General features: G+C 39.5%; 1 protein-coding gene across 4 annotated transcripts in view; it reads right to left on the bottom strand.

Annotated features, from left to right (window-relative positions):
• Positions 1-602: 602 nt before the first annotated feature.
• Positions 603-20,150, bottom strand: part of LOC115738663 (nuclear-pore anchor) — a 27,275-nt gene continuing 7,727 nt past the window's right edge. Inside the window, exons 16-48 of one of the 4 annotated variants that reach the window (XM_048273397.1) lie at positions 19,980-20,084; positions 19,772-19,885; positions 19,582-19,660; positions 18,776-18,819; positions 18,619-18,692; positions 18,377-18,479; positions 12,909-13,043; positions 12,721-12,819; positions 12,261-12,302; positions 12,118-12,171; positions 11,223-11,402; positions 11,071-11,118; positions 10,804-10,854; positions 10,488-10,571; positions 10,330-10,404; positions 10,057-10,241; positions 9,649-9,751; positions 8,662-8,778; positions 6,365-6,457; positions 5,986-6,123; positions 5,850-5,903; positions 5,396-5,509; positions 4,968-5,045; positions 4,703-4,852; positions 4,558-4,629; positions 4,333-4,488; positions 4,205-4,237; positions 3,947-4,034; positions 3,798-3,868; positions 3,618-3,725; positions 3,028-3,132; positions 2,525-2,690; positions 603-2,199 (exon numbers count right to left, since the gene is read on the bottom strand). In XM_048273397.1, coding sequence (XP_048129354.1) covers positions 857-2,199; positions 2,525-2,690; positions 3,028-3,132; positions 3,618-3,725; positions 3,798-3,868; positions 3,947-4,034; positions 4,205-4,237; positions 4,333-4,488; positions 4,558-4,629; positions 4,703-4,852; positions 4,968-5,045; positions 5,396-5,509; positions 5,850-5,903; positions 5,986-6,123; positions 6,365-6,457; positions 8,662-8,778; positions 9,649-9,751; positions 10,057-10,241; positions 10,330-10,404; positions 10,488-10,571; positions 10,804-10,854; positions 11,071-11,118; positions 11,223-11,402; positions 12,118-12,171; positions 12,261-12,302; positions 12,721-12,819; positions 12,909-13,043; positions 18,377-18,479; positions 18,619-18,692; positions 18,776-18,819; positions 19,582-19,660; positions 19,772-19,885; positions 19,980-20,084 — 4,461 coding nt within the window. In that variant the 3' untranslated portion in view covers positions 603-856. The remainder of the gene's footprint in view (positions 2,200-2,524; positions 2,691-3,027; positions 3,133-3,617; positions 3,726-3,797; positions 3,869-3,946; positions 4,035-4,204; positions 4,238-4,332; positions 4,489-4,557; positions 4,630-4,702; positions 4,853-4,967; positions 5,046-5,395; positions 5,510-5,849; positions 5,904-5,985; positions 6,124-6,364; positions 6,458-8,661; positions 8,779-9,648; positions 9,752-10,056; positions 10,242-10,329; positions 10,405-10,487; positions 10,572-10,803; positions 10,855-11,070; positions 11,119-11,222; positions 11,403-12,117; positions 12,172-12,260; positions 12,303-12,720; positions 12,820-12,908; positions 13,044-18,376; positions 18,480-18,618; positions 18,693-18,775; positions 18,820-19,581; positions 19,661-19,771; positions 19,886-19,979; positions 20,085-20,150) is intronic. The other 3 variants (XM_048273399.1, XM_048273400.1, XM_048273398.1) reach the window with 3 other exon arrangements.

Raw genomic sequence — 20,150 nt, 5'->3', positions numbered from 1 at the left:
ATCTAGGAAGAGAATTCTGGTAAATTTTTTCATTCTTCAAACCATCTGCTTCAAGCACCCAGTGCTTTCTAACTTCGGAATCTTAATGTGGGCTGTGTGGAATTTCAGGCAACTTCCACCTTAGGCATACCATCAACTTTGATAAGCCGAAGATCCCGGCATTACACATTGACAGTCTCCTTGAACAGTGAGTCCAAGAAACTCCACTTTACTTAGAGGAATTCAAAATTCGTTAGTTTAAACTTTATTTTCATTATTCAAGTCAGATAACATTGAGTCGAGCTGTCCCAATTCGAGTTTGGGCTCGATTTTTCAAGTTTGGTCAAACTTATCTAAATCTAGCAGCAACCATTCTAGACGAGTTCAAATTACTCGTATCTACCACAATCCTACCATTTGCGAAAAAGTCGTGGGCAAGAGAGCATACTTGTCTCTGGCCCATCAACTTATCAATCTCTAGAGGCAACAGGACTGAGTAAGCTAAAGCTGATCTCAAACTACAATTAAGTTACAAAAACGAGATCACAGAGGAGGTTCCAGTGGAACCGTTCCACAATAAAATTAGGAAAGGAAAAAGAGGATCACGGATGAGATAGGTTCAGTTGGGCGGAAGATACTCGCGACCTGCAATTTCAGAAAATCTGGTGCCTAGCATATCCTGTACTCATCTTGTAATGTGAGGTTGAGAGTTTAAATCAACTGTTTGGGCAATGAACATCTTCAAGCTATTGATGACTACTCCAAAAAATTATTGTCCCTATATCAGGACATTGATGAACAACTACACCACGAAATTGCCGTATATATTGTGATGAACTTGGCATTGTCGGGCTCTCCCTTATCTGACAGCTGAACCTTATTTAGAACTTTGTCCTGGTTCACCCTGGCCACGCCCAGTACGGCCACCACGTCCACGAGCACTTCGGCCACGTACTGCTCTAGCACGGCCCCTGCTGGATGGGGGAGTCACAACTCCAGCCTGTCTCAGGGCTGCTCGCTCCCTTGCTCTCTCCAACAAATTAATGGTAGTTGAGGTGCCACCGGCTGGTGAAGCCCGTTTGCTCTCTTCCACTTCGGCGTTGACACTGGAACTACTCTGTACCAAGCTAGCAGCTTCTGCAGAAGCACCAGCATTTTCACTGCCTGCAGCACCTTCAGGAGTCTGCTCAATCTCCACCGTCACTGCATCACTCCCATCATTCACTTTATCAGAACCTTCAGCAGTTTCCTCAGTTATCTCACCATCTTCAACCTTTTCATGCTGTGGGACTTCAGAAGAAGTGATCTCACTCAGGTCTGTTACAGTAGCTCCGACATCCACATCATCAGCCCTAGATGGCGAAGTTGTGGGAGTTAATGCCTGCTCAGTCTTGCCTTCTTCTACTTCTGGACTCTCTAGAAGGTTAGACACATCACCACCACTCTCGACATCTGCAGCATCCAGAATAAGCTCTCCTTCTTCTTTATCGCTAGCGAACTCCGCGACTGAATTAATATTGTCTTGATCAGTGGGCTCCTTTGACCCATCATTTGACACGATTCCAGTCTCGCCCGACTTATCCAGAATCTCCTCAAAGGAAATATTTTTATCGTTCTTCCTTTCGGGATCACTAGCCTCCTCTAATTGCTGTGATTCCCTTTCCTCAGCCTTCTCCTCAGGGACCTGAGTGTCTTCCTTCTCATCAACAGCTTCCTCACTGGGTGCTTGGGGTAGATCGCCAAGAGCATCAGAAGTTTCCTCAATCGTTAGTCCGACATTAAGATACTCCAGAGCAGACCCACCTGTTTCTTGGGCAGCATCATGCGATACATCTACTCCTTTGGACTTCTTCATCAAGGGTGCTGAAGTGTCACCAACTCCTCCTCCTTGGGTCTGTGACTGATCATGCAACTCAGAAACAGATGAAGCCAGACGTTTACGAAGCGGATGCTGCAACGATGTCATGATATTACTTTCAGTGTCGGCAGGAGGCCCGACCTTTCCAACATTGTTAGAACCTTCAGCATCAGTCATCTCAACATCCTGAGGCTCATCCATTTTCAAACGTGGCCGAACCAACTTCCTCCCTGTTTTACGAGTTTCAATACTGGGTTTAGGAAGAATGAATCTTCTTTCCTTTTCTTCCATAGTTTTAGGCGCCACGTTGGTCATTTCAGGAGCACTTACGGTGGCTTGAGAAGCAGCAGCAGAAACTGAAAGGACATTACATGCATTATCAGCCTTTCAGCACTAGTATCATTCTTTTTTTTTTCTTGATATGCACGACTTATCTTTGGCGCAAAAACTACAAGCATTACCCACAAGCACCATACTGTGGTTATGCTTAGGAAAAAGAAACCCAGATCTGCCTAATTTGCTTATTCCTCCAAGAGCTAGGCTACTTTTTTAAATGATTGTCACTAGACCTCGATTATTGAAGCATAGGAGATATTAAAGCATTCAAAGCAGGAAAAGGGCAAAGAAAAAAACCTTGTCATCTTATTCCTATGCTGGAAATACCATGAGTGAAGTAAACCAAGTTACCTGCAGCAGCAGCCAAGGAAGCGTCTGCATCCTGAGTAGAAGCACGAGCACCAAGCTCGGTGGCAAGGGTATTTGAAACCCGTTCAAAATTTTCAATAGCCAACACATAGCCAGAGGCGAGATCATCTAATAGGTTCCCAGAAAGAAACTGAATGACCGAGGTTCCCTGAAAAAAACAGCATGCCAGCTTTGAACTATACAGCAAGGAGAGAGAAACGAACAGGAGGAAGGGGAGAAATTCACACAAGCAGCATAGAATGCACATAGTTTCATTGAAAATTCATATCCAAGCATTTAAACCACTGAGTAGAAATATCATGGAGATTTTAGAATTTTCATATTTAATAGTCAAATGAACTTCCAGTAAAATATTCCAGGATCAAGACTGCAGGGAATAGATAGAGCAAATCATACCATAGGACACCTGTATAATATTCCTCATGGCCTGAATTACTCAAGTACAAATACTTATGAGCCAGACAAAATGCAGATGACATTTTTACCTCAGGAAGACTGTCTTTGGCATGCTTCAGCTTTTCCAGCTCATCGGAAACCTGCCTCAAAACTTGCTTATGCTTCTCAAGTTCCCTTAAAACTTTTGTTTTCTCCTATACATGATGTCAGTCATTGTAAGCAGACCAAGCCAACATTCTATGCAAAATGAACCAGTTCCGTTGAGCATAACAAAATCGTGCTTATTTATTAAACAAAAGACTCCTCTTCTAACTGATACATTTCCACTGCAAATATGCCTGGAGTTTTTAGGAGGCAAATCTTGCCCATAAATGCTTGTTAAACACAGGCACGAGGTGAAGAATACGGATACATCTTAAAAACAGAAAAAAAGGTTATCTTGAAACATCTGCAGGATTGTGATTAAGATGAATCCTGAACAGCCAACAATCAACTAAATAGGGATCATCACTTGGACATGATTCATTGTCAGAGAAAGAAAAGATATCGACCGTACTGCATGACACCAAAAGGCAATTTTGGATTGGTCAAAGGGTTAAAGCTTATCCAAGGCTTCAATAACTAAAAATTCGAACTCATCTAATTATGTCATATAATCTATAAGGGAGAAACAAATCACCTCATCAGCTCTTTTAATGGAGTTCATAATCGTTTCCTCAATCTTTTGGCGCCTTTCTCTCTCTTTCTTCAATCCCTCCCTCTGTCTCTCAACAGTTTTCTCCAAAATCTAGATTGCACCAAGGAGAAATTAGCTGCTGCTTAAAGCTAGTAAACAAATATACGAAGTCTGAAAGCAGACCTGAATCCTGGCCTCTTTTTCCTCCCTCTCCTTCATGACCTGCTCCAAGTTATCTCCCGTTGGCCTTCTCCCTATTAGCAGACCAAGAAGACTTAAACAACAAATAGAAACAAGAAGCCACCATCCCAGATGAAGCAACTGAATCTTACCTTGTTTAGATTCCTCCAACTGCTTTGAAAGAGCTTGACTTTCTTTAATCAGCTCCTCTTTTTCCTTTGCCAGAGTCTCAGCCTTTCTCTTCATAGACAAGAGATAACACAAAGAAAGTACAATTTTTTGGAAAAGTCAGCAAGTATAGAAAACAAGAACCAGTGCAAGTATCCAAGACATCAAACACATCAACAAATCAAGGAATCAATATATCTGCTAAAAAATTGCCACATTAAAAGGAAAGCAAAGCAAAGAACCTTTAATTGAGTTATTAGTCGTTTATGCTTTTCCTGCACGGCAACCAAACAGCGTCAACAGATAAACAATGAAGAAAATAACTAACAGATCTTCACCGATTTATCATATTAACGGGTCAGAGAAGTACCTCTGTCTGCAATATTTCGTGCACTCTCTTTTCTTTCTCGTTCAGTTGCAACCTACTATGCTCAAGGTCCTGCTGCAACTGTGCAACTCTATCTTGCTTTTGAGAGAGCAGCATACTAATTTCTTCAATCTGAGTATCCTTCTCTTTCAACTTCTCCTGCCCGGGAAGAACAGATAAGTACAAACCTTGTTTACAGTAGTATTTGACATTAAAAGTATGTAGTACCTGCATTTGTCGAACATCATTCTTCAAGCGATCATAATGCTCTACATCTATGCTCTTGCACCTTTCAATTAACTAGATAAAACGAGACGTCTCAGAAATGTAAACTTATCTATCTCAATCACCAAATTCTCCAAGTATGAAATACCTCAGTGACCCTCTTCTCTAGGCCGTCTTTTTCTGTTCTCTGTGTTTCAATTTGTTTATTGAGGGCTTCCAACTCAATCTGTTTCTCCATCAAAATATTCTCCATCTTTGCATGTGCAGTTGCAACCCTCTGAGTTTCTTCTCGCAATTTCTAAAGTCACATCAAAACCTTCATCGTAAATGGAACAGTATGGAAAAAGAACATAGTTGAACACAAAGTCTATTATACTCAACTATAAGAAAATCTGATTTCCTTCGTTATGTACCTGGCATTCCTCGAAATTGTGTTTGTTTTCCTCTCTGAGTTGCAGATTGCTTTCACGAAGCAAACTGATTTCCCTAACCTGAACAGGAATTCACATAAAACAGATGCGGAAAAATGAGAGACTCGTACCAAAAAGGCCAAAAAAGACAATGCTGTGTGTGTGTGTGTGTGTGTGTGTATGCGGAAAAATGAGAGACTCGTACCAAAAAGGCCAAAAAAGACAATGCTGTGTGTGTGTGTGTGTGTGTGTGTGTGTGTGTGTGTGTGAGAGAGAGAGAGAGAGAGAGAGAGAGAACTAAGTATGTACTACAAAAAGCTTTCTCAATGACAGAAATAAATGTTCACCATGTCTAGAGTGAAGGAGACATATTATTACAACCTCAGTAAGACTAAGACAACAAAGAAAAAACAAAATGGCAGAACCATAACCTGAAGCTGTAGGGATTTAAACTCGTCTTCTGAGAACAGCAATGACCTTGAGCTTGCACGCTCAACACGAAGTGACTCCTGGGCGGTTTCTGCTGCCTTTTGGGCACTCTCGAGCTGCATAATCACTATATTTAGACAAGAGAACAAAGGAAAGGGATAGCCTATGAATGGTAAAGGAAAGATCAGTGGGATGCAAACATTTAATTAATGCTAAATGAAAAGCTTTTGATCATGTTAAAACCCCTACGTATAGGAACAAATTAAACATAGTTACATAACAAATAGTTTTTTAGAGAAAGAAGAGGAAAATGCCGGAGGACTTGTCCAAGAGGGTAAAGTTTCATTCAACTACAATTGTACAGCAATGCACCAAGAGAGAAGCATATGGTAAAAGGGCACAAAGGAAATCAAGAGAAAAGAAGTGCTGTTCTATGTAAGGTACGGAATCACTTACTTGTGATTGTAACCGCAACCTTTCCTGCTTTAACAAAGATATCTCCGTTTCTGCCTGTACAAGATAAACCTCTCAATCGAGTGAGAAAGTGGTGTGGCTGGACACTTGGGTGGGTGAGAGACTGAGAGACACTTACTATTTCCTTTGACCGTCGGAGATAATTAATCACACTCTGCAAGCCAGCATTGTCATCCGCAGAGATTCCAGCAGAAGTACATTCTCTCTCGGCCAGTTGAATGTGCAGAGCTCCAAGTCTATCATGTAGTATTTTATTCTGCATAAGACATGTAAAATTCAACTTGGACTGTTTTAGTTGGAGATGAAGGTACTAAGCAGGTTTATGCTTTAATGCCACATCACAGTTTAGATTACATAGAACTGACAGACATATGCAGACATCAGCAATGTTAAACCAACTGTTCTTATGTTAATCACTTTTAACTAGCTCTCCAGATATAGCTCTCAAACTAGCATAATTCTAAAACAGAAAATAGAGTATGAGGTTAAAAAACGACCTGTTCATTCAATTCGTTGTACTTTTTCTCAGCTTCTGCTTTCGATTCCACCAGGATTGACTTCTCCACTTCCCACCTGGCCTTCAATTCATCCTACACAATTCAGCAGCAATAAAGTCATCGATTTAATAATACAGTTTCGTGAATTGTCACCATATTTCAACATAACAGGAAAATACGATGCCCCAAATAATATTGGCTTTTCCGGTCCTTTTTTTCTGCTTGTTCTTTATTTTGGTAACCCGGTCTACTATGAGAGGAATAAAAAGAATAATTTTGCCAGTTGAGCCATAAGTAATCACGAGTGCAATTTCAAATTGAGACTACTCAGATAACTGTAGATAAAACCTTTTGATTTTATAATCGCTCCTTCCCATGGCAATTGCAATTTTTGCATTCACTGCAGCAATTATTCGTATTTCTTAGAGTGTGTTTCTTTTTTACAAGTTTTAGACATACGCATTTCTCCATTAACTGAGAATAAATATATCTGCAACCCATTCCATCACTCTGTAAAAGTAATGTTAAGTTGGTATCCAACTAGGTTCCCAATCTATAAAGGTAGTCTGCTTTTTCAACAATTTATCTGAGCCTAAGCGCAACCAACAATTTCTTTAAGCTCCGTTTTCCATGCTAGCTCACTCACAAGAACAATAAACAAGCAAGTGTTATTTCACTGCAAACCTTCCAAACGGAGCTTCAATAATGAATGGCCATCTAAAACTAATAGAATAAAAGAACCAACTTACCAGATTGCGTCCAGTCAAATGACTTGTCTAAGATCTAAAGTAAAAAGATACTTCTTTAGGGTTCTTGCCAAAGTACACTTCTATTCAGCCCCTCTAACAAAAATTGCATCACCTCCATGAAGCATGTGATAATCTCTATCCATATTCAAATAATTTTTATCAAGTTTCATACTCTTCTCTTCAATAAGGGTCATTCAAATCTTTTTACGCATATACTTTTCACTACTCTTCTATGACTGCCACACCCGCACTGAAACATCTTTATCTCGGTTGGTTGTGAACCGTAGAAGATGCCAAATTCGCTTCTTGATTCATGAATTCCACCTGTATCTTACAAGTCAAGTCTTCTTCAAATCCCCGTGATTTTGCGAAAACAATTCCCAAATAGAAGAATCCAAGCCGATTTGCTACTTAACAGGATGCCATTTGTTCACTCAATCAGACCTTTTGTATTCCATGGTTCCCATCCTTACTACTGAGTCGAAAGAGCTAAGGTTCGGTTCATTATTCCCACCCATATGAAAACATATCCAGTACACGAGCACAATAAGATCCGTAGAAAGCACACCAAGATACATCTTGCATGTGCCTGATAAGCACTTACATGTCTCCGGAAAAAGATGGGGTAACAAATAGAGATTGTTATAGCTACTCCTCCTGTAACTGCTTATCCCATCCTTATCACATCTATCATGCATGTACTTTACAGCTAGCAATAATGCAACTTAAGACCTTTTTATTCTACAATACCCTCGAAATGACTTCTCACAAGTTTTTTTCATGCACTTTCTCCAGTTCCCTAAAAGATATATCTCCTCTCAACTATCACAAAAAAACAAAAAAAAACAAAAAAAAACCTCCATCGAACTCTTCAACAAATCTTCTTTTCAGCCATAGACCTCTTCAACAGATAAATGATGTCATAAGTTAACTTTCCTGGCCAAATCCAAACTAATTCTCCAGAATATGATCCTTTTGCCTCATCCGTTGCTCAAATACTCTTTCCCAAACGGCACAGAAAAGGAGAGAGAGATCTATATTTCGATGGTTGTTAGAATGTCCAACCCAAAATTTAAACTAAAAAAAATGAATAAAAAACCCATTGAAACCATAGACAAGCAATGCAAAATCTGATACTTCCTTTCACATGCGAACCATATAGAGAACAATACATAGAATTGACGAAAAGCAAGCCTCGCACGCGAAATAAATCTAGGGTTGAAACTGGCTCTAGTACTATGATATGATGTCCAACCCAAAAACTTAAACCAACATGTGGATGGAGACCCCATGAATATAGGCCCATTGAAACCTCATAGACAAGCAATGCGGGATACACTTAACAGTGGTAATTTATTTTCTAGGAAATTGATATCTCTTATTTCACAATTTCACTCAATTCTACTTCTAAACAAAGCATGCAGTATCTTAATACTTCTATTGTCAATTACAAGGAAAAGTATGAGGAAAGATTACGTCGCACACTTACAACATGAACTATTCAAGTGATATAATCTAGCAACACTAAAGCTGCGATGAGGTACATACATTCTCACTTTTCAGAGAATTTGCCCGCCTGCGTAATCCCTCTGTCTCCTGTTGCAATGAAGCCAAAGCTTCTGATGTTTTTGTCAACTCTTGAATTGTCTCGGATTGCAGAATAACCTGCCAAACGTAGATAGTTCACAACTAGCCTTAGACACAGCAATTTTAAAAACCCAAGAGGATTATCTTATTAACCATTTACTAACGTGCACCCCTCCATTCTGGACATGCAACACGTAAAATAAATCCAAAAATGTATTTTTGTTCAAGAATAAAATCTTATTGGAACTGTCCATATCCAGTTCATTATTTGGAACCATATCCCACCCGGAATCCGATGATATAAGATGCAACAACAAATCTACAAACCTTCAATACCAAAAAGTATAACAAGCACATACAATTAAAGCTTGTTTCCTAAGCATTAAGTGTAAGTAAAATGTACCTTTTGCCCTCCCGCCAAACTAAAAATATTGAAAAAGTTTCAAGGGTTCCCAGGTTTAAATAAAAAAGACCGAAGGCATGCCGCACCAGATCAAATGTAAAAAATGAAAGTCAATTGAGACAGAACCTAAGATAGTCTGAACAAGTTAAGTATTTTTAGCTCTCAAGGACGAGAAGATTAGGGTAAGGGATTAGAACACCCTAAGTTTCCTTGAACAGGATTAGAGAAATTTCATCTAGTCATTCCAAGCTTAATTACTGAAATTATTACAAGAATCTTATCCAATTCATTTGATCCGACAGAAAAATACAGTTGAAAAACAAAGCCTAAATGGGTGTTTTTTTTTCTTAGCTTTTTCTTTTTGTGAATATAAATATTAGACTCTTATTTAATATTCAATACCTTCAATTATTGAAATTTAGTAGATTTTAACATTTCATGTCATCTTAGATTTCCATAACTTCGGTGAGAAAGCAAAATGGAGATCTAGAGGAGCTTAAAATTGAACCAGACAGGCACAGAGTTCAATTATGTCATTTAAGTACCTGTCGTTCATAGTTAGACTGAGCAGAACGCCAGCGCTCATGCTCACTCTTCCACTTATCTTCCAACAGAGAAATCTTTGTTTCCAATGTGCCAACTGCGGAACTGCACAAAAAGTGGTATTTGAGAAAAGAAATTCCACGTTTATTCACACGAGACAGATAACTAAGCTTGTCGGATCATCATCTAGCACCCCTGCATAATGACACCACTACCTTCAAAACGACAACATGGGCATTGCATTCGAACTTGCAAATTAATCATGCAATTGGTTACTACTAAAATTAGAGGGTAAAATTAGTTATTTACAGATATACAAATCAAAGAGGAGATTTTGAACTGAGCTCAATCCTGCAGAAGAAAAGAAAAACATTACATGCTTCACGTTACTAAGGCAAAAAATTACTGACCTTTTAAGCGTATTTTCTTCTTTCAAACTAGTAATTTCTGCTAACACAGATGCAACGGCCTCTTCCTTCTCAACATTCATAGAAGCAACTTGCTCTGATTTATTGTTGACTTCAGTTTCCATTTGAGAAAGCCTCTCCCTTAGTGAAACTACTTCAGCCTCCAAAGATTGCTTTAATCTCTCTGCCTAAAGAATATTTAATGAACAAAATGCATACAAAAATATGTCAGCACATGAATAAACATGTCAAGATCAAACAGACTAGCGAAGCTACCTCTGTTTTGAAGTTTTCATGAGCGCATTCCATCTGCTTCAATGCTGATTCATTCACTTGTGCTATGCTTTTGTACTACAAACTCATACAACACTTTTTAACTCCACGAACAAAATTGAAAGATAAGTATTTTGTCTTTTTAAGTGCTATGTGCATACCTGTAGCATGTGCTCCTTGTTTGCCTGTGCTTCTTCTCTTAGTTTCTCTATTTCTTCTTTTGCAATTTGCAGTTCTGAATAAGCCTGAGGGGGAAAAAAATCCAGTGATGTGACCATCCGATAATCTTGCTCTTATTCCAAGTAACCAGTTAACTTGCAAAATAACCACAGATAAATGTCTCTCTGATTTGATGTCCGTGTAGGCTAAAGTTAGGGATGCAGTTCACAAGTACATATTTACACCTGCTAAATGGTAAAAGCACAAAGCTGTCTTGCATATCCAAAGAAATTACATCGTAATCCAATGGAAGCTAACCTCATTAGTTGAAATAGAGAGACTTCCACCAGCATTAGCCACCTCTACAATCTGCATGAATGAGAAGGTTTAAAAGTTGTCCCATACAGGAACATTTCTTTTCAGAGCAGAAAGAACTCCATCTCATTGAATCAGTACCAGAATTAATTGATTATGCGAACATAGGCACCAGAATTAACAAACAAAAACACATGTGAAAAGCAAGTCTAGCATCATCATAGTCAACCAATAGTGATAATGTTCAACAGGGACAGGAATGTAATGCACCTTTGAATCTGAAGATTTGATCCTTTTCTCCAGGTCAGATAGTTTAGCCTGTAAAATGGCAAGGGATGTTACTTGCGAATTTCATTATTCCAACATGATGAACATAGCACCTCATAGAGGAAATATGATACTGCGAAGCAATGTCAAAGTACCTCGGCCACAGCTGCCCTAGTCTCAGCAGCTGCAACAGCACGCAAGGCACTGGCCAACTCCTTTCCCATCTCTTCAACTTGTTTCATTGAATTTTTTAAAGATTGGTCCCGATCGAGCGTCAACTTTCGAACATTATCATGTTCTTCTTGTAGCTCCTTCTTAGCCTCAGCCCATTCCTTCTGCAAATGTACAGTTTTCAGCAGCAGTTTAAGAAAATTTCAGTTGTGTTTCGAGCGACAAAATCAGGAGACAACAACAGAACTTCAATTCAGGCATACAAATTGCTTCATCATCACCATACATTTTAACAAGCATCCAAGGACAAGATATTATTCCCTTCAAACAGGACAAAGAAAAATTTTCAATGAGTAGCGTATGAACTTATTATCCAAAATCTATAAATACCATGACCATTTAAATGCAACTTTTATCCTATCAATGGTTTTGCCAGCATGATGCTTATTATACACTGAACAAATGCACCCTCTTATATGTAGGTTTTTGCTCTCTGCCTCTGATAAAATTGAAACCAAATATTTTTATAAACCCTTTTCTGCAGTTCCTAAGTTGTTCAACGAGATACCACATGCTTTATACAAGAGTGACCAATCGATAGAAATTCTCCAACACTCCACCTTTGTCATATATATTCCATACATCACACTAGACAGACATCATATTCATGGAGTACGATTCATTTTCTTCATGGAAATCCATATAGCTCACTCAAATTTCAAGTCTTACAACCCCTAATAAGGAAAAGCAGCACATTACAGGAGTTTAACTAGACCACGATCATTTCAACAATTTCTAAAGACAACAACAATTACACTCAATTGTGGAATAAAGGTTGCACCACTTAAATATAAGCAGGACAAGGACGTGAAAATAAACCTGAATATGCTGGATATATTCCTCCTGCCTTTTCTTCTCCGCTGCTCGTGCTTCCTAAGAATCCCAGAGTATAAGTTAGAGTAGAAAACAGCACTGCAGCATCAATCTATCACAAGTAAAGAGCTGATTTTAGGGACATGAACCTCACGGACTTCCTCGGCACTCTGAATGGTGTCCAATGTAGCCTATATTCAAGGGAAACAAACCAAAATGTACATATAATTTCTATTCGAGGAAACAAAACGTACATAAAAGTTATGAGTTATTCTCAAGAATGTTACAAACAAAGTACAGCAGTGATAAATATGGTGCCCACAATAAGTTGCTGGTGATATGCCATGATTTTTTAAGTCAACTGATTAATATAGTCAAAATGAGGATTGAAAAACTGCTGTAATGAATGAAAAATCTTCACAAAAATAGCAGTGTTTGTAACTGATGAGCACTACATGAAACAAGAGACCCAATTAGAGGAATCATCAAATATAACAAGAGGGGACTAGGTCGCCAGTAGATAATCCATGCATACGACCTTCAATGGAGATTCCTTTAAGCCAACACAAGTTGTGACATGAAATTGTGCAAATGAGAGTGCAATTTTACCTGGAGACGATAAATTCTTTCTGATAAACTTTGAACTTCAGCACAAGCCCTCCTTTCAGCAGATGACAATATTTCTTTTTCTTGCTTCAGAACAGCAACCTAAGGTAACATATAAAGAATCAGCACTGAGGACAAGGGAAAGAAGAAAAGGGAAGAGGCGTCCAGTTTATCCACTTCATAGTCCTTACCTCCATATTCAACTTCCGAGTAAGCTCCTCAGCAGAATGCAAAGACTCTGAACTTTCACGAACCTTCCGTTGGTAGTCAACTATCAACTGGGAAAACTCCACATTTCTTGCTAGAACTCCATTTGTTTCTTCTCTCTAAAATTGTTGCATTATTAGCAAATTAGTTAACAAAAATACATCTCACGTGAACTAAGTAATAATAAATATGCTGCGAAAGTCATATTTATGCATCAAGGTGGTCACATTTCTAGAAGAACTGTTGAGCTGTAAATATCCAGATTTTCTAGCTGTAAATGTGTTGGGAAATTAGCTGATTGTTAGGAGTAGATTCTAGTCAAAACCCATAATCGTGGGATTGTAATTACTCTCTTATTTAGGCTTTGTTTCCTTTTTTGTTTGCTAGGATTTCTCTGTGTATTAGCCTATAAATGTAACATTGTAAAGCAGCAGAAAACATAAATGAGAATAAGAATTTCTCTCCATCAAATTCTCACATGATATAAGAGCCCTAGGCTAGATTTCTGGACTTCAGATTGCAACCTTCATTGCTGTCTATTATTCTCCGGAAAATTTTTCCCCTGTACACAGCCTTCATAGCTGCATTACTGCACTTGTATTCTTGCTAACCTTCTCTCTCCAAAATGACCACATCCAAAACCACACCCAAAGCCACAGATTCTCCCTCCCCTACCACAAACCAATCGGAGGAGGTCGCCTCTTCACACATGACAGGCGACCTTCAGAATATTAGGCCAACCTACAGACTGAATGAGAAAAACTATCTCAAGTGGTCACAATTCGTCAAGACGCACCTGAAGGGCAAAGGAAAACTCAGCCATCTACTGGGGGCAGGACCCAAGCAAGGAGATCCTGAGTTCGATGCATGGGATGAGACTGATTCCATGATCATGTCATGGCTATGGAATTCCATGGAACCAGCCATAAGCGATACTTTTACGTTTCTCCCAACAGCAAAGGGGATCTGGGATTCCATCCGACGGATGTACTCAAAGGCCCATGATATAGCTCAGGTGTACGAAATTAAGGTGAAAACCAATGGGACAAAACAAGGAGGTAAGACTGTTACAGAGTATACTAATTCTCTGCAGAACTTATGGCAAGAACTCGATCATTATCGAGTATTCCACATGCGGTGTCCAGAAGATGCAGCCATTCTGAATTTTATTGAAAAGGAACGAGTCTACGATTTCTTAGCTGGGCTTAATTCTGAATTCGACCAAGTCAGAATTCAAATACTTGGAAAGGAGGAAGTGCCACCATTGGAGGAAACAATTTCCTTGATCCGGGCAGAAGAAAGTCATCGATCCGTAATGCTCGAACCACAGGCAATAGAAGGGTCAGCCTTGACAATCAGAAAGGTTGATGAAAAGGGCAATGTGCCAAGAAAAGGCAACCGACACAACTTGTGGTGTGCCTACTATGGGAAGCTGAGACATACAAAGGAGCAATGCCGGAAATTGAATGCGAGACCATCTACTTCAAGCCGAGAGTGGGTGAACCGGGCAACACAACCAAGGCGCCGGGTCCACCTAATTGAGCAAGCTGGTTATGAAGAAGTTAAGGGGAAAGCAACCTTCAATAGTGAAGAAATTGAGAAAATAAGAGGTTTGTTAAGGTCTCTTAATAAACCCTCTAGTGCATGCTCACCGGCACTCTCAAGTAATTCTTGGGTTATTGATTCCGCGGCTACTGATCATATGACTCACCTCATCACATTTCAGGACCTATACACCTTGTCCTAGCAATAGGAAAATTATTGTGGCAAATGGGTCTCTTGCTACTGTTGCAGGGGTTGGAGATATCCGTCACACCTAATCTTGTCCCGAAGGATGTCCTTCATGTCCCTAAAATGTCTTCCAATCTGATCTCTATACAAAAACTCACAAAAGATCTTGATTGTCAAGCTGTTTTTTACCCATCTTACTGCATTTTGCAGGATCGGGGCTTGGAGAGGAGGATTGGACTTGCTAAGGAACAAAGTGGGCTGTACTACCCAGAGACACCTCTCACCGCGAGAATCATGAATAATCTATCTTCATCGTTTCTTAGTACTTCAAATAAAGAAGCTATTTGGCTTCATGATTTTCGTTTTGGTCATCCATCCTTTCAAATCTTGAGTATGATGTTTCCAGCCTTGTTTAATGGTTTGAATATTAAAGACTTCCATTGTCATGTTTGTGAGTTAGCCAAGCATAACTGTGTACCATTTCCTATTAGCAATCATTGTAGCTCTAATCCTTTTGACTTGATACAGTGACATTTGGGGGCCTTCCACGGTTCCAAACATCTCTGGAGCTCGTTGGTTTGTCACTCTAATTGATGATTGCTCTAGGGTCACTTGGACTTTCTTACTCAAACATAAATCTGATGTGGGCAGCATTATTCCTTCCTTTCATTCCATGATTCAAACACAATTTGGGGTCAAAATCAAGGTCTTTCGATCGTATAATGCTAGAGATTACTACAATCAAGTATTGTCCCCTTATTTTCAAAAGAAAGGCATTATCCATGAGCGATCTTGTGTGAATACACCCCAACAAAATTGGATTGCTGAAAGAAAAAATGGTCATCTCCTTAACACAACTTGTTCCTTGTTGTTTCACGGGCAGGCTCCTAAAACATATTTGGGGGGAAGCTGTTCTTATGGCTATATACATAATCAATAGACTACCGTCACATACATTAGACCACAAGACCCCTATGGAAATTCTTTCTCACATCTATCCTCACTTCCATACATCTAATGGCCTTACACCTCGAGTCTAGGGTTGTATTTCCTTTGTCCACATTCATCATCATCAACAAGGAAAGCTAGATCCTCGTGCAATAAAATGCATGTTTCTTGGTTACCCACAAACACAAAAGGGCTATAAATGTTACCACCCCCCTTCCAAAAAATTCTATCTCTCTGCAAACGTCACTTTTGTTGAAAATAAACCCTATTTTTCAAAACCTTATCTTCAAGGGGAGATTTCACTCATGGAAGATAAGGGCCTTGGGGTTATTGATAATCTGGATTTATCATCCAATATCCTTGTCAATCCAAACTCGTCCACCGTAGCTCATGAACCAACCATGAATCCTATCTCTTGTCCACCACATTCTCACACACACCAACCAGTTTCTGCTCCTATTCCCACTAGTCCAACTCGTTTTCATGATTCTATGAGATTTTCTCAGGTGTACTCAAGGAGGACAGCTGTTCCAACACAAGAGCAGGTCCAAAATGCCACTCCGGATATTGCCAATGAGAGCATGGTAAGTCCTGAACCTCCTGTGAATGAACAGCTTAGTGATACACCAGAGACTGATCTTGATTTACCTATTGCTGTTAGAAAAGGGACGAGTGTACCAAGAAACCAGTTTTATCCACTTTCAAATTATGTGTCCCTTGATAGATTATCATCACCATTCCGAAACTTTATTGCGAGTTTAAACACTACTGCTATCCCTAACACTTTGTCTGAAGCACTGTCAAAAGAGGAATGGAGGAATGCCATGAAAGAAGAGTTGAAGGCACTGGAAAAAAAAACAAAACGTGGGAAATTGTTGACAGGCCAAAAGGGAAAAATCTAGTAGGCTGCAAGTGGAAACTCACTATGAAGTACAAGGCAGATGGTTCTCTGGAGAGGTACAAAGCAAGATTGGTTGCGAAGAGTTACACTCAAACATATGGAGTGGATTACCAAGAGACGTTTGCAACAGTGGCTAAAATAAACACTGCAATAATTTTACTGTCTTTAGCTGCTCATTTTGATTGGGAACTTCAACAGTATGACGTGAAGAATGCATTTTTACATGGAGATTTGGAAGAGGAAATCTACATGAACATGCCACCTGGTTTTGAAGGAAAGGAAACAACTGAAAAGGTTTGTAGACTAAAGAAAGAATTATACGGACTCAAGCAGTCACCTAGAGCCTGGTTTGGATGATTTGCTGGAGTCATGAAGGCATCTGGGTATAAACAAAGCCAGGGAGACCATACACTGTTCATAAAATGCTCGGATGCAGGGGGAGTTACAGCATTGTTGGTTTATGTTGATGACATAATAGTCACGGGCAATGATGAAAGGGAAAAACAGCAGCTGAAACAGTGCTTGATTAAGGAGTTTGAAATAAAGGAGTTAGGAAAGCTACGGTATTTTCTGGGAATTGAGGTTTCATACTCAAAGCAAGGGATCTTTATTTCACAACGAAAGTATGTGACGGATCTTTTGGAAGAAACCGGGAAGCTTGGTTGCAAACCAGTAGCTACTCCGATTGAGCCGAACCAGAGACTAGCAGAAGCAAAAGAGGAGGCAGCAGTGGATTGAGATATGCATCAATGATTGGTGGGAAAGCCGATTTACCTTGCTCATACCCGACCAGATATCTCCTATGCAGTAAGCTTGATTAGTCAATTCATGCATAATCCAAAGGAGTCACACCTACAAGCTGCTCATCGAGTCCTACACTACTTGAAAGGGAGCCCAGGAAAGGGAGTATTATTCAAGAAGAGTCCAGATCTCAAGCTTGAAGCTTATACAGATGCGGTTTATGCTGGATTCCTTCCTTGGAGATAACTTGGTAGCTTGGAGAAGTAAAAAACAGAATGTGGTAGCAAGATCTAGTGCAGAATCGGAGTTTCAGGCAGCAGCTCAAGGAATATGTGAGCTATTATGGCTCAAGATCATTCTTGATGACTTGAAGGTTGAGTGGCAGAGTCCTATGAAGCTGTATTGCGACAATAAATCTGCAATTAATATTGCTCATAATCCTGTGAAGCATTGACAGGACGAAGCATATTGAGATTGATAGACACTTCATCAAGCAGAAACTTGAAGGACTGATTTGCTTGTCTTATGACCCATCAGGACAGCAAGTGGCAGATGTCTTGACTAAAGGGCTTAACGGTGGAAGTTCTCACGAGCTAGTTACCAATCTGGGAATGGAAGATATCTATTCACCAGCTTGAGGGGGGGTGTTGAGCAGTAAATATACAGATTTTCTAGCTGTAAATGTGTTGGGAAATTAGCTGATTGTTAGGAGTAGGCTCTAGTCAAATCCCATAAATTTTGGATTCTAATTACTCTCTTATCTAGGCTTTGTTTCCTTTTTTGTTTGCTAGGATTTCTCTGCGTTTCAGCCTATAAATGTAACATTGTAAAGCAGCAAAAAACATAAATGAGAATAGGAATTTCTCTCCATCAAATTCTCACCAGAACGGCTAATGCATGTACATGCGTTCATGGAGCTAAATTAAACAATGATGAGAGCTTAGGTATAATTAGTAGACAAGGACTATGTAAGACAGTATGATCCAAGACAGAAGAGATAACATATGCCTGCCCATGGGTGAGCAGCTACAGTGAAACTAGTTTGCCTTTTGAGTAAAACTCTCTGCAGTAATAGAAGTAACTTCAGATCATGTACACAAAGACTAATAGGACTAGACATAAAACTGATACCTTGTGTTCAGATTCATTCATCAGCCTATCAAGTTTCTCCCTCATAAAATCTGCTTCCAGGGCCATCTTGTCCCGCTCTGACTGCAATAATATAATCTTGCTCCTAAAAATATGAACATGCACTCAGTTAGGACAAAGAAACTGGTAGGAGAAAGGATGGTGTCTCTAAGCAGATATGACAACTCATCAAACCCAAACACATGGCGATGTTGGCTTGTAACAGCAACGGAAGAAAAGATTACCTAGACTTTGCCAAATCTTCTTCAAGACATCTCACTCGTTCCGCAGCATGTTCTTGTGCCTTTTTAGCAGCATCCTATAGTTTGGACATCCAAACATCATAAAGCAATACAGAGGAAATGCAACAATTAGATGTCAAAACATCAAGCTCAGTTATACCTGAGAACCCTCAATAAGAAACTGGAAGCCCATCCTTCCCTCTTCTGCAATAAACAAGTCGTAAGTATGTACAGAAGCATAGGACAGGACCACAAAGAGAACAAACAGATAAGAATATCACTGGTTACCCTACATTACAATTGCAAAGGAGAAAAAGAACAGACATAAGAGATTACGTTTACAAAAAAGAAGCCCCAAAACCTGTTGACGTCCACTGAGGGAGAAATGAATTTATAAATGGGAATGCACAATTACCGAGTACATCAAAACTGATGATTCGCATACAATGAGTAAGGCACAAGAGTTTCGTCCTCCTTTAACCATTTCTAGGGTTTCTCATTCAACTGATCAGACTCTCTCTCTCCCCCCATACCAACCCGCAACCCCCCTCCCCTTCCCCTCCTTCCTTTTTCCACTTCATACTCTCCCTTATGTAGAGATAGATCTGGGTGGAGAAGGCTGATAAATTAGGTTTCAGACTGAAGGAGATGTAGATGACTATATTCTTGATCCCGGATATAGGAATTGTGCTCATTGACCAACTGCAAGAACATTGTTTGCCAATAAAATTCCAGAAATCAGGAGATCCTGGAGGGACTCCACTAATGCTTAAAAAGAAGCAAACCTTAAGGATCTAGGAAAGTATTACCAGGCTTATCCTACTAAAAGATTCTACAGATCAGAATGGCCTATCACATATCAATGCCAATCCGTCTCCATAGATAGCAGCCCAAAAAGTAAACAAAGGCTTTGAACAAATAAGGCACATAACGGATGGTTCTGCATAAAGCAACAAAAAGAACCACCTGGAACTGCAACAGCAGTGTGAGAATTAGATGAATTAAGTTTATGCTCCTCTTCGTACAGCCTTTTGTACATTGAAACCTGCCCCGAAATGGATAATGATCATGATAAGTAAATTATACATGTCTCATATACAGAGGAGAAAAACACGCTAGAAGCAGTAATGTCAACATTACTAAACAAAGAACATACTGAGGTGTGCAATGACTCAATCATAACAGTTTGCTCCTCCGCTCTACGTAAAACAGCAGCAACCTTAGAAGCAGCTTCCTCAGTTTGCTTCTTGAGCTCCATTTCTAACTTTTCCTACAATCAACAAATTGATAATTCTAAGCCAATAAAGCAATCATCATGTAATATCAATGAGGTGAACAGGAAACAACCACAACCACATTGATACCTTAAATTCCAACTCTTTCATCTCTATCTGATCAGACAGGCTGCGAACAAGGGTTCTAAGCTGAACATTCTGCTCAACCAATCCATTTATATCCTTGAAGGTCAACTGTCAACAATCATGAACCAAAGGAAAAGGCATCAGAAGTTCTGATGAAGAATCTTAGTACTTGCT

Source organism: Rhodamnia argentea, chromosome 2 (genome assembly GCF_020921035.1).
Source record: "Rhodamnia argentea isolate NSW1041297 chromosome 2, ASM2092103v1, whole genome shotgun sequence".
In the NCBI taxonomy this organism is placed as follows: domain Eukaryota; kingdom Viridiplantae; phylum Streptophyta; class Magnoliopsida; order Myrtales; family Myrtaceae; genus Rhodamnia; species Rhodamnia argentea.
This window is presented reverse-complemented; position numbering and strand designations above follow the sequence as displayed.